The sequence below is a fragment of the Mytilinidion resinicola genome (genome assembly GCF_010093595.1).
Source record: "Mytilinidion resinicola strain CBS 304.34 unplaced genomic scaffold BDZ99scaffold_19, whole genome shotgun sequence".
NCBI classification, from domain to species: domain Eukaryota; kingdom Fungi; phylum Ascomycota; class Dothideomycetes; order Mytilinidiales; family Mytilinidiaceae; genus Mytilinidion; species Mytilinidion resinicola.
In genome coordinates this window covers 499,482-515,449 of record NW_022985455.1, presented here as the reverse complement: position 1 = coordinate 515,449, position 15,968 = coordinate 499,482, and the positions used below count along the sequence as shown (strand labels likewise).

Genomic DNA, 15,968 nt, shown 5'->3' with positions numbered 1-15,968 from the left:
CCATTCCCCCAAACCGTCAAACCCCAAACCCACCAGATCCCTCCTGCCGTGCGCCATCAAACCTCCAACATCCCTTTCAACGCCGCCTCACTCGCCCTCAACCACCTGCCCCGCTCCTCCAACTCATCCCCAATCCCACCCCCCTGCTCCCTCCGCCTCCTCGCCTCCACCGCAGCCGCCACCTTCGCCGTCTTCTGAGCTTCCAGCGGCCGCAGCTCCGCCTCTATCCTCTCTAGTTCATGCGTCTTCCGCGGCACCGCCGTCTGCAGCCGCGCTAGTTCCGCGTCCAGCGCCGCCAATTCTGCTTCTTTCGACTGGAGGAGCTCGAGGGTTTCCGGGAGGGGGAGGGAAAGCGAAGGGTTGGTAGGATGCGGCGCCTGCGCGTGCTTGAGGGACGCGATTGCAGACTCGAGGGTTGAGATCTCGGCGGGGAGGGTGGCTAGGGAGGTGGTGCGGAGGGTGACAGACTCGTAGCCTAGATACGCATACGTTTTAGCTCGGCCGGCTTCATACTAAAGTGCTACGTGCACGCGGTTGGGGGTTGTCGAGCGCGGGAAACACGCACGATTACTCAGATTCCTGCCCCGCGATTCTAGCTGTTTGATGAGCTCGGCGACTTCGACTTTTTGCGCTTTGAGGGCGGCTTTTGCTTCGGCGAGCTGGGCTTCTAGCGCGGCGTTCTCGGAGGCTTCGATGAAGAGGGGGGGGTTGTCGGTTATGGCGCGCAGGAATTTCTCTTTGGTGACTTGCTCGACGTAGGAGAAGCGGAGTTTGGAGAAGAGTTCCTGCGTAGCATGTTAGCATAATTGGTAGAAGAGCCAATGGGGCAATGGGCTACTTTGTAGTGTATTAGATCCGCCTCCAACCCCGCCGGCGTCGCGTTCTCGAATGCATTTGCGGAGGTGTCGGAGATGGCTGAGGAGCGCTTCTCGGCGTCTTGGGCGCCGGACGGGCGGATCGAGTCGGACAGCTCGATGAGATTGAGGGGATGAGAGCTCTGGAGCTCTTTGAGCGCGGCAGCTGTGTCGGAGGCCATTGTTTCTTTGAAATTGTCCAAACCTGGGGGTGTGGTGTTTGTGTATACAAAGGGTGCCGCGCGGAGCATAATCACATTACGTAAGCACGTCACTAAATCTACGACAACATAATAAAATCTTTTCTGTGGGTGAATGTAACAAGTAAGTCTCCGCAAGTATCTTCTGGGTTTTAGGAACTTAATATCTCGTCGTGATGCTGAGATATAGCTCCATAAAGCTAACGTGTTCTACATGCATGTGGTGGTTACAAGCGAGTGGTGGCGCTTAATTTTTGGTGCGATTTGGACGTTTTGACACCCCAGCAATCTCAACAACCATAAAGTATTAAATAAGATTATATGAATGCATATAGTATTTAGCTCATTTCAATGGCTAGGCAATAGTTTGGAGTGATGTGTCTCTGTAATTCTATTATATCGTAGATCTTACCCAATGCTAGGGGGCCAAAACTCTACTATAACTAAATGTGGCCATCAAGAGACCCTAAAAATTTGTCTTATAATATTGAAACAGCTATGCATATCTTTATTCTAAGTTATAGATTCAAATCTTTTATAGTTGTTGAGGTTGCTGGGGTGTCAAAACGTCCAAATCGCACCAAAAATTAAGCGCCACCACTCGCTTGTAACCACCACATGCATGTAGAACACGTTACTGGTTTTGGGTCATTTTGATGTTCCTCGCCTCGCGTAGCTGGTGGGGTTGTGATTCTACTCCGAGCCGCACCCTATCACGTGCCTATGTACTAGTACCAACACATTTCCTCCTCGATTCTGCAGACTCCTCCACCTTCAAGCTCCACGCACCCTTTTCCTCGCGGATGCTATATTCTTCTTTCCAGCCTTTTCCACCCGTTCATCTCCGCGGTCCGATATTTCATCAATCCCTTTCTTGATATTATCAACTTCAGTTTACAATAGCCCAATGGCGTCTTTTGTGTCTGCCCAATTCTCTTCCAGGTTATCAGTCCTATTGTCATACTTCCCTAGCTGAGCCATAATGTAGCGGTTGCTTGTTTTAAGGCTATTAACTTTCTTCTTTCGTTAAAATCATGGACTTGTGAGATGTATGAGACGCAGGTAGAAAAGGGGCGTCCTTAGACCTACGCATGTGCTTACGCACTGCCCCAAAAGCACGCAGTATATATGCGTCTCCATCTGCTGCTGTAGTTGTTCACTATCCTACTTGGAGCGTAATCTGTACTACTACACCCGTACATTCTTATTCAGACCATTCATCCACTTCCTTACGGTCCAGCTATTCACCAATCGACAGTTCATCACCCAGCTAGACAAAATGAGCTACCTCGGAAATTTCTGCGCCAGTGTCCTGCTAATCAGTCTAATCATTATCTTTCAAGCCCCGTACAAGCGCATTTGGCCTATCACTCTTTCCTCAAACCCAACCGCGCAGCCAGCGCGCCCTTTACAGCGCGCGAATGAGCATGGCATTACGCCTGCGCAAGGAAGGGAGATTCAGCCCTCATACTACAAATCCTCGACTTTGAACGTGCTGTGCGCCACAGACGTGCGAAGACCCCGCCAAGAGTTCCAGCCCATCACGAGTGGGTGCCACGAGTACCGCGATGAAGATGGAGGTGAATACATTCTGCCCCACACTTGCGCTTTCAAAACAGACACATTGGTAAACACAAGCTATCGAATACTAAAAGCAGGCTTTCTGATGTAATTCTATGGCGTACATATAGGTCCATGGCTTCAGAATCCTAGCATTCCAGTTCGCTATGAAAACAGTGATGGTGCGGAATTTATCATTCCCTACCCCTACAACGTTCACGTAAATGAATCAGTAAGTCAATGTATTTCCAAACGATGCTACTGTTTTTAATATGCTGGAAGTCTGTGCACGTACAAGTGGGCAAAGAACATACTAAGGGTAACCATAAAGACTTTGCCCCTGTCATATACACTGATAGCGACGGGCGCGAGTATAAGACTATGTACCCAGGCAGTATTATAGTGGAAGATGGAGATGTGACTATGGGACTACGATCTTGAGCAAACAGGCACAAAGGCGGGGCGGATCGACATTTCCTCTGCTAAATTGTGAATCTGCTTATAACGAGCTACCTGCGAATTGTATACCTCGAATCTGTCCTACCTTTCATTTGTAGTACTCATTGGGGCAGGCGGACTCCAAGAAATACTAGAAATACAGAATGGCGTTTCACCTCCAATTTCTCAAACACAAATCCAATATCTTCGAAGATCCTTTTGCTGATTAGTGTGGTAGTTACACCTGCTTTGCTCTTTCTACCCGCCAGCCCTTGTGAGCGTCTATTTGTTGGTTGTAGAGTAGAGAAGAAAGGATATGGGCAACTGCGGGTCGCTGTCATGAGTGTGGCATTGCGGCGGTTAGCGTGGCGCAGTTGCTGAGTCAACTCAAGAGTTGGAATCCCAGGTCTCGTGCACTGAACTTCGCGAAGTACGGTTCTCTGCGTAGAAGACGGGCGCGGGCCATTCCATTGCACAATGTTGCTGAGAGAAGAATGGTGCATTCTCGTAGTGCATGGGGGTCCGGTCGCACGGTTACGCAAAGTCATGAAGAAAGGATTCTGTGAAACTGAGATAGCCCGGTATAACATCAAGCCAGCCATAAAGGGAATAAACGGTCGCTTCCCTCCCGACTCTTAATCTTATCGAATTCTGTTCTTGGGTATTGCTTTATGTGTCCTTGGATATCTTTGAAAAGCGCGAGAACTTGAGGTGCTTGGGTAAAGGCTTTCTGGTCGGCGCAGGGGTCAAAGGCGCGCCTGCGAACCTTGAGGGCGGTGCGATACTCTCATGTTTTTTCACAGTGTCTATCATGTAGACATAGCCGTCTCTTATGCCATGAGCTGGTCGCGTCGCGAACTTGAACTGTGACCGTCATGGGGAACTAGTTGGGGCTTTGGAGTCCCGGCACGATTCATCCATCATATCTCACACCCTGTTTACGTCGTCGAAAGGAGCTCCAGGTCCGCCGACTCCGCTAAAGCTCGTTGGTTTGAAAGACGGGCCCAGCGATGCACTCTTCGTTGATATTCGGGAAGAAACCTCTCCTTCTCGTCTAGGGACTGACTGACGCAGCGGTCGAAGTATAATATGTCGATATGTTCTAAAGGATAACAATCAATAGCTAAAGGACCTCTAGTGGCTTTAAGGTAGGCTCCGGATGCGGTCTCGGGTGACTTTATTAATCTCAGCCTACCAGGGACAGGAGCCACGGCCGCCAGACCGTCTCAGCCCAGCCCATAAGCCAGTGAAGGACCGCTATCACCTTCATCGTATCAAAGCACGACCTCGTACTCCCAATGTCAATTTGCTCCCGAATGGTCATCTTCTGGTCATCCTTGGAGAAAACCAACAAGTGCCAATCATGACCTTGGGCGATTAGAAGTGGGAGAGCGGGCCACGGCCCACTTGTAGTGCCGCGGATAAGAGCGAGGCGGTTCAACCAGGCATCGGTCCATATCGCGATTTGAGGTTTGCCGTCTGTCCATGACTTCATGGGGCCTTTGGTTTCAACATTAATGGCAATGGGACTATGACGGGCCCGAGTCGTGTGGTTCCAGGACTTGATGGATGCGCCAGGGAGCGGACGGAGGCGGCGCCAGGCTTGTTTGATGGCTTGGTCCGGGTTGAGTGCGACAACATAATCGACGACGCGGTCGGGGAGAGTGGAGCGTGCAAGTGATGTGGGTTCGATCCTGACTGTTTTTCTACTGCGGCTAGCATGCAGCTGTCTAGGTTGACGACGAAGACTTACACATTATGAATTTCAAGCGTCTGTTGGTATTTGCATGTGTTGTGTGCAAGTTTGAGGAGTGGATGCTGGACCTCAGAGTTCCACTCGTCCTCGGAGACGCCTGAACCATGGTCATACTTCCGTGCCATCTCCACAATACCCAGTACCTGCGCCGTCGAAGGCATCGAGCCAAGGACACAACGGTGCTCCAGGTCGTTTGCCCAGGGATATTGGAATCGCATCCTGTCCATCGGTAGTAGAGCCGAAACAACCGCATCCATGTTATCATATCCCAAGATTCCAATGCCGTCTGCGAAGCGTTGAACAGCTCTGCGCATCGCCGTGACGTCTTCGGGCTCCGCCCCATCCTCGTCGTCATCGAAGTTGCAAAAGACGATGGGATGTTCTTCAAAGTCTTCAAGCAGCTGGAGCTGCTTCACGGGACTCAGACGCCCACTATAATGCGATTCGACTTCGGAGGCTTCGGATACTGCTGCGCTTGAGGCGCTCTTGGTTGGAGAGGGAGGAGCGAATTGAGGCGCGCTATTGAGGTCACGGAGTCGCTTCGGGGGGCGGGGTGTTTGGTCCGGGTCGGCTTGCATGATGCGGCGCTTCTTTGCTGGTCGGGGGTTCTCTTTGTCGTCGACTGCGCGAGGAACAATTGGCGAAATCAACGGACTAGTTGGACGGAAAGCAGTCAGCTGTCGCTCGCCGAGTGTGGGCAAGGAATGGAGCTCATACGAGACTTGCGGCGTAGGCACGCTGTCAATCCAGACGGCGACGTCGGAAATGCTCATGGGGATCATGGGAGATGGGGATGGCTGGAGGAGAGGGTTGAGAGTTGATGGTTGAGAAGCGTCTTGTTTGTTTTGGAGGGGCAGGCCCGAGCTCCCAGACTAGACTCCCGATTTTGTTGCCTTAGACGGAATATCACGTGCCTTAGCATCAGATTCTTTAACTATACAATGCTGATTCTTAATTACTATTATTTAAATCAGAAGCCTGGAATTGATTCTGCGGACTACTGTGCAGAATTTAACCTTCGGAGTATCTAGAAATGCCAGAGCGCGTTCCAGTTCTCGACTTTAAGCTTATGAGGTTCTCAAGAGGACCTGAAAGCTAGAAAGTACTCTTGAAAACACCTCTTTGGCCTGGCTCAACTCTGCTTGAGTTTGAAGAGGTCGCCTAGATTCCACATGGAGTTCATGGTAGGCCTGTATCTCGCCACAGTTTCTGGTCCGACCGTCCAAGTGCCTCATCGTATCCTCGCAGCGCCCTTGTGTACATCTCCTCGGTCTCTGCCAGCTTACCGCATAGAAAAGGCCTAGCAGATGAATTGCACTCAGTGCTATAGTGACTTGCAAAAGCGGTTTCCGTTTTTGCCATCTTAAGGATTTCCTTTCCCCTGCTCAGCAAGTGGTCCGTAATTATTTAACCAACAACAATTAGTTAGTATGTAGCAGGGTTTAGTAGCACTTCTACTCTGCAGACTGCTACAAGGGTAGAAATCCTTGGAGAAGCTTGGAAGATTTGCATTTTATTACATTCTTTTTTTAAAAGGCGTGCTAAGTTAAAGAATGTTGCTATTCTATCATAGATCGATGTATGGCTTACTCGACAAAAACATCAGCAGCCTCTGGGCCCTTAAGAAATTCCAACCACAGTTGAGGGCTGGCCACAGAGATAGTCAGAAAAACCGAGCAATACATGCTGGCGAAGAGTGCATGCGCAACAAAGCAGCAGATATATGGCAAACTATACCACTCGAAGAACTCCTCCAAACAGTCCTTGATCCTGGAGGATCTGACAGTTAGCTCTGCTCTTAGACAGTCGAGCATCTCCTCAAAATCGTCCACCATGTCACCTAGTATTCGTCCTCTCGTGTTTCCGTTTGGAGACGCCATCGTGCAGATTTCCCAATAAGCTTCCGTGATCATCTTGACGCTATCAGGATGCACGAAGTCGGAATCCCTGGATTTCCTTAGCAAAATCATAATCAGCTCCCATTGCTCAATTGCTTCAATTCCGTTCGGAGGTTCTTCGTCAACAATGCGAATGAAAACTCTCGTGATAGCTTTGCAGATTTCTCGGCTCGTCTCTAGCAACTTGAGCTCTGCTTGCGTCGCAAATCGAATGCATGATGGATATTCCAACGCAGGAGTCGATATTGCGAGCCTTATCGAGCTTATCCTCCAACACTCATCATCGTCCCGCTCCCGGCCATATGCGCGTTGAAATGAGACAGGGCTTAGCCGAATTTGTCCTCATGCGAATCTTCGGACGCTTTGGAAGTCTCTTGCTGCAAGTCGATGAGCCTCGGGGGTCTTGTCCTTCGGGAAGAAGTGGATCGTTGTGCTGAAACCTCAGGGGAAATTTTTGAACATGCCAACAGCGGTTCGAATCTCAATATGGCCCTCTTCCGCTGCGAAAGAATGGAAGTGTCGGCAAATAAAGGTGACCAATCCCAACCTGAGCATGAAGCCCTATATAGATGCTCGTGATGATATCCCAGGTCTCGTAGCTCTTTGACTTTTAATTTCGATTTAAAAGCCTTATCCTACGATCCGAGTGCCACGCAGCTTCTGCTAAGGAAAACAAATTCTCACCGTTACTTGCCGCTTTGCACATGCCATGGAATATGCCATTTTTGTTTTGAAGTAGCCTCCACGGATGGTCGCACTCTTTCACCTCATTACCGTCCAACACCACTATGCGGTCATAGTCAATGACGGTTCGAAGTCGATGAGCGGTTATGATGACGGTGGAGTCCAATTTGCGCACATAGTCTTGAATTTTAAGGTCCGTGTTGTAGTCAATCGACGCAGTGGTTTCGTCCAGAATCACAATCTTGGGTGTTTTGAGAAGAGAGCGGGCGATGCAGACAAGTTGTCTCTGGCCTTACAATATGTTGGAACCAGATTCCGCAAGCGTGAATGAAAGATCGGTGAACTTGTTACGGTGCAGTGTTGTATCCGCGGATTCATCACTATCATCCACTGGGTCCTGTAGACCAACGCTTTTCAAAGCCGCTAGCATCTCATTGTCGGACTGTTCGCTGAACGGATCCAGATTGAATCGCAGCGTGCCTGCGAAGAGCGTAGGGTCCTGAGGAACAATGGCCAGTCTACGACGGAGGTCTCGAAGTCCCACTTCCTTCGTATCTACGTTGTCTATCCGAGTGTGTCCACTCTCAGCCTCCAAGCCGCGCAGGAGGGTGAGAGCTAGGCTTGACTTGGCCGCGCCAGTGCGACCAACGATTCCTACCCGCTCATTAGGATTGACAGTGAAACTGACATTGCGAAGCACTGGATCCATGCCAGGGGCATAGCGAGCGGAGACGCCTTCGTACTGGACTGCACCTTTGCTTGGCCAAATTTCTGGTAGATGAACATCTTTGGTGACAGCCAGAGCTTCCTGTGGCAGATTCATATACTCTTGAACACGTCGCAAACTAGGAGAAACCAAGAACAAGTCAACCATTCAACATTGTGCGAGACTTAGGGAGTCATGAACTTACGCTATCGTGTTTTGTAGATTTGCCATGTAATACCGGATGAGCCGGAGGACATGTTCCGAGAATACAATGGCTAAGACATGCTCAGCCCAATTGCTCCTGAATTCAAATTTTCTACGTTCGAGATCCAGCATCCACATTATACTCACGAAAAATGTCATGAACGCGACTTTCGCCTTTTTCGATAAGACAAGTTTCGGGGAAATCGTCAATCATTGCTCACAAGACATGCAAGCAGTGGATCAGGACCTGGCAGTCATGGCAGTTGCTACTTCACATTTTCCTGTGGCACTGCTCGGTATCATCACCCTTATTGTCATCATCACTCCTGCGTTCCTTGTACCCGGAGTTTTCATCGGTATCTCTTATTACATGACTGGTGCAGTCTACGTTGCCGGTACACGAAAGATCAGGCAAATGGAGTCAACATAACGTGTGCCGCTCTTCCAACATTTTGGCGAGACGCTCTCTGGCATCACCACCATCCGTGCTTATGGCACCGTTGGTCAGTACCGTGTAGGTAATTCCATTCGAGTCGACAAAGCAAACCGGCCATCATTCTTTCTTGCGGCCACCGAGAGATGGCTCGCATTTCGACTCGGTCTCGTGGGAGCCACTGTTTCTCTCTTTGCTGGCTCGTTTTCTCGGAAGCTTGGAGCGAGCCGTAGGATATTAAGAGCAATCTAGCCAGGCCAACGACAAGAGATAGACCGATAAGTAGCGCGTACATCCCAAAGTACAGGCTCTCTTTACGTCCGACGACCTAGCGCGGAAACTGAGTCGACCATGGTCAACCTCCTTTTCTGGGCTAATGCTAAACTAGCCGGAATACTGATTGGCTATGAGACTGCTATTCCCTCCTAGAGGCGTCCGGAAATTCTACCTTATACGGTAATTTTGTAGCTTGATTTTAGCGCTAGGTCACCGGACGTAGGAAGAGCCTGTAGTATGCGACGCTGATGCCTTGGGTACTCTCTGATGGGGCTGCACCGGTCTGCTGGCGAGCTGTAATGTATGCATTGCACAGCACTCGAACCCACCAATTCGTAGCAATGGCTCCGAACTGCTGGCCAGCAAAAGCAAGAACGAGGAATGGCCAAAAAACCCAACCGCCCATGGCGCGAAGATACCGAAAGACGGCTCGCCACGGAATTGAGCCATCGCTTTGGATCTCTTTAGAGTTAGAGAGGTCTTCATCAAAGCCATCCGCGATGTCTTGCTGAATAATCTCAACGCTAGCCTTCTCGAGTCGCAGTGGCTTTATGCTAGGTTGGAAGGAATTCACCGGGTCCCGAGAGCGTCTGAATTGGTCAATTTCTTGGTTACGGGGTCCCCAAAACTGGGGAAGCTTTGTTGAGCGCTTGATCTCGCCCGGGCTGCCCGATGCTATTACCTTCCCCTCCAGCACAACGATAAAGATAGCATCGGTTCCGGTGAGTGCTATGTTATGGGTTGCCAGATTGACTGTTCGTCCATTCATCAACGGCCCATTCAGGCATTTTTCGAAGATCCATGTACCGGTGTGGGAATCTACGGCGCTTAGACAGTCGTCAAGAACAAGGTGATACGCATTTGAATAGACAGCTCGAGCCAGGGCAATTTGCTGCTTTTGGCCTCCAGAGAGAGATACACCGCGCTCCCAACACGTGTGAGATCACCGTCGGCTAGGGCTTGCAAATCAAGACCGAGAGCGCAAGCTTCTACGACCGCCTTGTATCGTTCATCACCGTAGGAACTACCGAACACGATGTTGTTACGGATTGTGTCGTTCGTCAGCCACAGACCTGCGAAGGAATCTCTCGGGAGTTGACGGCTGCAATAGAGGCTGGATGCCTGGCCTTCATGGTCGCCCGATCCTTTTTACAGTGCCTATACTATTGCAGGCCAGACAAGCAGAGGAGGTCACTGATGCACCGCGAGCTGACGTGGCGCTGCAAAAGAATCTGGCACCTCTTATAACTGCTACTTGTAATCTTATACAAGGTGTCTACTAGCGAGGAGACGGAGACAAGAAGATCATAAAGCTGCGGAGTGTTGGTCATGACGGAGGCACGGACTATGGGTTTAGTCAATGGCAGCTGAAGAGGCTGTCTCCTCTCTATGGCGCAGACGAGCTTTGTGCCGCCGGATTTATACGCCCGGCGCAAACTCATTGAGGAAGAAGACGATGACGAAGGCGAAGACGAAGACGGAGACGAAGAAAAAGAAAGTGGGGGATGTAAGGAATGTGACGCATGTAAGGAAGAGAATGGAGGAGAGTAAGGTGAAGATGAAGATGCAAAATCTTTTCAGGGAAATTACAGTATATATTAGTCTGTTGATGTGAGATAGCAAATTGATGCTTAAGAGAATTGTGAGGAAGACATAAGTTTGTATCGGGTACGTAGTTCGTGTATATATAGGTGTTGTAAAAGGAGAGTAACGTGACGCGGAGGAGCTTGCTCAGAATTTGTCTAAAGATGGTATTGAGCCAGTTTCCACGTCCCGTTTTACTTCAATCGCTCCTCTAAACAGCCAGTTAGGATAATCGAAACCAGAATCCTGGGCTTTGATAAGCTGATCAATTAAACCATGGAAATAAAGTCAGAGAACTTGATCGAATACTCAGCGCGATGTCGTGTTTTTAGAGCCGCCTATTCAATCTGGTCAATACTGTATCGGTCCCAGCTAATCGATAGTGGGTGAGTTTTGAAAAGGATTCAAACATTAGCATGTTGAGATTGGTGGGTTTAGGTTGTGTTCAAAATTTCGAAAGGGAGGACTTCTATTATTTTAACAAGAAGTTTGGAGGGAGATGGGTTGGCTTTGGATGTTGGTTGAGAAAAGTATGGTAGTTTTTTGGTAGGGCTTTGGATAAGCAGGAAGGGCTTTGAACGGAGTCAAGTGGTAGCATGTGGGTGTTGCATATTGATGCCCTAGTAGGTTGTGACACCTTTCTGGGGAGGAGAGCCTAAAGGGCGGTGCGTGAGTATTTGGTTGGAGTAGGATATGATGTCGAAGATAGAGGCGCTTGGCAGCCAGTTAGAATGCTCTTACGTACATCTATCTACGCGCCTCAGCTGAATGCTCAGCTCGCCCCCTGCAACCCCTATTCTCTCTTCACTATATAGCCACTCGTTAGCACCTCAATACAACTCATGCTTTCCTCACTGATCCTTTGCCCTTCCTACGCCAGCTGCCAGCGCTGCGGTTGGGGAGGTGTACCTCGACTACCCCGCCATCCCATGTGTCCATGAGAAGATGTTAGTGAGAGTGATAGAAGGCAATGGCTGATGGCAGTTGATATGCCGGACGAAAGTCTGTGGCGGTTAATCCGAGGATTGAGTGCACTCACTGGCCGGGAAGCTTTTCACCGCCGCCACCCACAATGTCTGTATTCCTTGGATGAGATTGGGAGAATTGGACGTGTGCAGAAAGCGGAGGGCGTGGTGTGGAGTTGCGACGAGATGCAGTGATTAAAGCTAGGCCGAGCTCAGAAACAAGACGTCTAATTCCGTGACATCCAAGCTTTGTCGAAAGAAAGAATGAAGCGCCGACTGTTCCAAGCTCATCGAAAACATCACCACTCCCATTCCGCAATCTTCCTTCTCGATACTCAAGATGGCGGACGCCCTCAATACGCTCTACAAATGGGCCCTGTGACCGTGGGCATGAACAGCGTGTCGCAACTGCTCTTCGTCCACGAATCGAGGAGGAGGATGAGAGCGGGCACGTCGTCGTGAGGATGTGCAACTCAAGACCATGGTCTAGCTAGCGGCTCGGGCGCGCAGCCGGCCTCAGGTCCTCACCATTGACCGCGACGGTCCCACTCGCGACTCGGTCAGCTCATCACTGCCAACAACAGACCACTTTTGGAGGTACGAGAATGACGCACGAGATCGGCCACATCTTCTGCTAGAAGATGTCGAGGGAGTACGTGGAGCTTAGCCAGTGGACCCGCTCGCCCTTTACTCACGACGGGAAGACGTTCATGACCGCGGAGCAGTTCATGATGTACTCGAAGGCCATGCTGTTCAACGACACCGAGATGGCGAACATGATGCTCAGCACGCCCCAGTCCCAGCCCAGCGAGCACAAGAAGTTGGGCAGGATGGTGAGGAGCTTCGTCCCCGAGGTTTGGGATAACGAGTGCGTGAGGATAGTCGCGGGCGTCAACTCCTGCAAGTTCACGCAGAACGAGAGGCTCATGAGGATCCTGGTGAGCACCGGGAACAAGGTATTGGTGGAGGCCAGCCCCTACAACCGCATCTGGTGGATTGAGTTCGATGCCACCCATGCGCTGGTCAACCGGAAGCGGTGGGGTGAAAACAGGCTGGGGAAGTCCCTGATGATGGTCAGGGACGAGATGATGAAGACCATGAGGGAGAAGGCGGTTGGAGAGGGGGAGGAGGGGTTCAACGTCGGCCATCCACCCAGCACAAGTAAGTAGATGGTCACCCCAACGTCTACGGGCATGACGACGATTAAACCTCATCTCCTTGAAGACGATCAGACCTCGCTTATGCTCGGACCCAAAACCGGCGAGCGAGCTGTCTCGGTACTAGCTCATAGAGCGAACACGATCATGTGCAAGAACTAGAAGTTCTACTACGGGCACGACTAGGTCGGTGGAGTTCGACTTGAGTAGAGGCTCGTGCGGAAGCGGAGAGAGCAGGTCATCACCTTCAAGAGACAGATCTGCGAAGAGCTCCTCCAGCATCGTCAGCAGCGGGTCGGGACGCGTGTCCCGCAGCGCGTATGAGAAGTTGAGCACCGCCGAGAAGCTCTTGTTGATCATGAGCATGACGACGATCCGCTAGGGCTCAGAACCGGCGCATGATGCGAGCTTCAACGCTAGCTAGTTCACGACACGAGCATGGAGATAATCAACAACGAGAACGTGGTCCCGACCTTGCCGGAGTTCACGAGGACATTCCCGAGCGACATAGAGCACCTCCTCCCCTCAGGCGCTATAGGGACGACGGTGGCATCGTCCCGTTGCCCAGCACCAGCCCGGAAACTGACACGAACGAGAACTCGAGTGTCAAAGATTCTCACATTCCCCCTGGTTTGAAAAAGTGGTGGTATCATACAGGTTAATATCGGGACGATAGCTGCCTAACAAGATACTGCCGCCATTAATATTTTCAGACTCTAGACCTTAATCCGGACTTGGCCAATATTAATCTCGCTGAAACAACCCTTCCTACTTCGTTGCGAACAAGGTCGGAATGGATTCCCTACAATTCCGTCTATTAGGAGCAGCTCGAAGCCTACCGCGCGTTAAAAGGCTTGCCTCTTCGCAGCGAGGTGTACTTACTCTATGGACGGATCCAAGCTTAAGGCATTCCCGTCACCGTCTCTCAGTCAAATTTCGTAATCGAACAGCTTCAGCCTCTATCTAATAATAAGCACGCGGTATTCTTTGTCCATGCAAAGGAATGCTCTACAACCAGAAAGTCTTTAAGGTTGGGTTGAAATCGCTGCTGGATTCCAGAATCACACATTCAACAACACTCTAAGTTGACTAGTTCGGGATAATTTAAGAAAGGCAGCTATCAACTACGGTCGACAATATAACTACCCAAACCCAATCCTTAACAGCCCTAATCGCTAAAGGCAGCGCCGCTTATACACTATATACACTCACGCAATATATACCAACATAATTGATACGCCCGAAACATACGTTTTACCTACTAGTGCACAGTCCAGCGGCTTTGAAATCGTTGACCTGATGACCTCTATAAGGTTCCGAGACCTGAATTCTTCGTGGGTTCCATTCGAAGCTGCTGTGCAGATGGTAGAGGTCTTGCCATCCGGAAAGTTTGATGTCCTATTCGAAAACTTCAATGGTCTATATCCGTCCACTACAAGCCCACATTGCTGGATGCTAAAGAAATCTCGAACAATCTTCCAAAAGAACGATCTTTCAGGGGCACTACCACTTGGGGTTATTGAATCAATAGTGTTACCATTGCGAAATTACAGCCTCGTTTTTACCGATGCCTAAGTTCAGAAATACGTTTTAGCAGGGAAGTTGAAGAATTCGGAGATTAACAACCTCTTCCACGTTAAAGGCACCTATATTAGATTCCCTGGCGATAATAGGTGGTGGTCCAAGGGAGGTAATGCCTTCTATTCGCCAAATTCGAAGGACTTATCTAAACAGGAACTTCAATATGTAAAGAGGCATTTCTATATAATTCATCGTTCTCGTACGCCTTGGCACACCAAGTCGGAACCCACTGAGTCATTTTACACTTACAACAAATACCACTTGCTAGTTCAGAGCGCTGTCAATTCTTATGGCAACAGGGCGCAGTGGTTATGGGTGATATGACGGGCGAGCATTCAAACAATAGCGAGGCCTTGACTCGCTATATCAAATGCTTCGAATACGGCTCTCAGGGAAATATCCTCAAGCTTCATGATGAAACCCCAGGAGAAAGTCGCTCATGGACAAGACACTATGAATACGACGAGCCAAGCTCCATTATCCCTTCGGAGAAGAAGAATCGTCTCAGTTGCACCAAGATCAAAAGCCGTATCAAGAAATACCACTACAATGGTCGCGATGGCATCACCGGTTCTATAATCGCAATTCCAAGCGTCCCAACAATAGAGTACAATTACTAGGACAAGCTGGTGCTATCCTCAGCTCAAAGAGACTCCAGTGATCCGGTTTCCCAGGAAATAATGCGTTACCGCTACAATTCCACTGGCCTCCGAGTGCGATAAATCACCGAGGAAATGTCTACTAAACATAATTCCGCCCCAGTCGACAAGACTATCTATATTGGTGGCGTATTTAAAGCGTTCCGTTACTACAACTCAAGCAGAGAAGTCATGCTAGAGGTTCACAGTCTAAGCATCGCGGAGTCTGGCAGTTGTTTGCTCCTTATCGACCACCAAACTATTGGTGCCGAGCCGCAAACTCCTAGGAGAGTTTATTATTACCAATTGGCGAATCACCAGGGATCCTCAACAGTAGAAGTGGACTGAAACGCAAACACTTACATGCAAAGAATACACTGCGCACGGGGTTTCTTCCGTTCGTTCCTCGTACTCTTAAACCGAAGTTCCCAAAAGATACCGCTTCCTCGGGAAGGAACTCGATGAGAGCGGATTGTACCACTTGGGAGCCCGATATTATGTTGCGTGGCTGGGGAGATTCACCTCCGCCGATCTAAAAGGAGCCGTGGACGGTCTGAATCTCTACCAATATTCGCGGTTAAATTCCATCATACTTTCCGACCCTGGCGGTACTAAGGCCAAAGGAGGCCCACCAATGGACGAACCAAAGGGGCTCACTAATAAATGAATCAACTGAATAGGACACTGAGGTCCTAGAAACACAACAACAGATAGGCGAGCTGGCAGAGAAAGCGAATAGTATGAAACAAGGCTTGTTAAGAAGTAACACGCTCTCCAATGTATATGGACCGCGTGCAGGTCAAGACTTTGGCGTCAAGCTCCAGAACGACAACCCGGCTCGGGGCGGGATCCAGTTTCAGCAAGAAATTGGGGCAGCACCGGGGATACTGAATGAGTCAAGGTTGGACATTGTTTTCCGCGAGTTGAACAAGCTGGTCCCGCTCAAAACATTCTTCACAAAAAAAAGGCAACTTGCGCTCAGGCAGCAAGGACGCCGAGAGAATGGAAGGCTGGGGGGAGCAGATAGCGAGGGC

The 15,968-nt window shown here is 49.9% G+C and overlaps 10 protein-coding genes across 10 annotated transcripts; 5 read left to right on the top strand and 5 right to left on the bottom strand.

The window, feature by feature from the left end:
• Nucleotides 1–56: 56 nt before the first annotated feature.
• Nucleotides 57–1,057, bottom strand: BDZ99DRAFT_511263 (uncharacterized protein; the record flags this gene model as incomplete). Its single annotated transcript, XM_033724532.1, has 3 exons — nt 839–1,057; nt 566–785; nt 57–475 (listed from the first exon to the last, which is right to left on the bottom strand). The coding sequence occupies exons 1-3, from the start codon at nt 1,034–1,036 to the stop codon at nt 57–59; spliced, it is 837 nt and encodes a 278-aa protein (XP_033572185.1). The 5' UTR covers nt 1,037–1,057.
• Nucleotides 1,058–2,333: 1,276 nt separating this feature from the next.
• On the top strand, nt 2,334–2,726 carry BDZ99DRAFT_480614 (uncharacterized protein; the record flags this gene model as incomplete). The annotated part of the gene is made up of 1 exon (XM_033722339.1): nt 2,334–2,726. One exon carries the CDS (start codon nt 2,334–2,336, stop codon nt 2,724–2,726), a length of 393 nt encoding a protein of 130 aa, XP_033572184.1.
• Nucleotides 2,727–2,925: 199 nt separating this feature from the next.
• On the bottom strand, nt 2,926–3,946 carry BDZ99DRAFT_115435 (uncharacterized protein). The gene is made up of 2 exons (XM_033712466.1): nt 3,143–3,946; nt 2,926–3,093 (listed from the first exon to the last, which is right to left on the bottom strand). Exon 1 carries the CDS (start codon nt 3,652–3,654, stop codon nt 3,175–3,177), a length of 480 nt encoding a protein of 159 aa, XP_033572183.1. The 5' UTR covers nt 3,655–3,946; the 3' UTR covers nt 2,926–3,093; nt 3,143–3,174.
• Nucleotides 3,947–5,590, bottom strand: BDZ99DRAFT_540851 (uncharacterized protein; the record flags this gene model as incomplete). Its single annotated transcript, XM_033726725.1, has 3 exons — nt 3,947–4,758; nt 4,806–5,462; nt 5,526–5,590. The coding sequence occupies 3 exons, from the start codon at nt 5,588–5,590 to the stop codon at nt 4,239–4,241; spliced, it is 1,242 nt and encodes a 413-aa protein (XP_033572182.1). The 3' UTR covers nt 3,947–4,238.
• A 1,604-nt stretch (nt 5,591–7,194) lies between these two features.
• BDZ99DRAFT_540843 (P-loop containing nucleoside triphosphate hydrolase protein) lies at nt 7,195–8,213 on the bottom strand (the record flags this gene model as incomplete). Its single annotated transcript, XM_033726724.1, has 2 exons — nt 7,195–7,676; nt 7,800–8,213. 2 exons carry the CDS (start codon nt 8,211–8,213, stop codon nt 7,317–7,319), a joined length of 774 nt encoding a protein of 257 aa, XP_033572181.1. The 3' UTR covers nt 7,195–7,316.
• A 154-nt stretch (nt 8,214–8,367) lies between these two features.
• Nucleotides 8,368–8,730, top strand: BDZ99DRAFT_524928 (uncharacterized protein; the record flags this gene model as incomplete). Its single annotated transcript, XM_033725953.1, has 1 exon — nt 8,368–8,730. One exon carries the CDS (start codon nt 8,368–8,370, stop codon nt 8,728–8,730), a length of 363 nt encoding a protein of 120 aa, XP_033572180.1.
• Nucleotides 8,731–8,736: 6 nt separating this feature from the next.
• BDZ99DRAFT_396735 (uncharacterized protein) lies at nt 8,737–8,985 on the top strand (the record flags this gene model as incomplete). The annotated part of the gene is made up of 1 exon (XM_033716010.1): nt 8,737–8,985. A coding segment is annotated over one exon (249 nt), but the record flags the coding sequence as incomplete, so codon positions are not given.
• Nucleotides 8,986–9,214: 229 nt separating this feature from the next.
• On the bottom strand, nt 9,215–9,778 carry BDZ99DRAFT_524927 (uncharacterized protein; the record flags this gene model as incomplete). The annotated part of the gene is made up of 1 exon (XM_033725952.1): nt 9,215–9,778. One exon carries the CDS (start codon nt 9,776–9,778, stop codon nt 9,215–9,217), a length of 564 nt encoding a protein of 187 aa, XP_033572178.1.
• A 2,421-nt stretch (nt 9,779–12,199) lies between these two features.
• BDZ99DRAFT_396429 (DUF1768-domain-containing protein) lies at nt 12,200–12,727 on the top strand (the record flags this gene model as incomplete). The annotated part of the gene is made up of 1 exon (XM_033715992.1): nt 12,200–12,727. The coding sequence occupies one exon, from the start codon at nt 12,200–12,202 to the stop codon at nt 12,725–12,727; it is 528 nt and encodes a 175-aa protein (XP_033572177.1).
• Nucleotides 12,728–14,553: 1,826 nt separating this feature from the next.
• BDZ99DRAFT_540833 (uncharacterized protein) lies at nt 14,554–14,916 on the top strand (the record flags this gene model as incomplete). Its single annotated transcript, XM_033726723.1, has 1 exon — nt 14,554–14,916. Exon 1 carries the CDS (start codon nt 14,608–14,610, stop codon nt 14,914–14,916), a length of 309 nt encoding a protein of 102 aa, XP_033572176.1. The 5' UTR covers nt 14,554–14,607.
• Nucleotides 14,917–15,968: the final 1,052 nt, after the last annotated feature.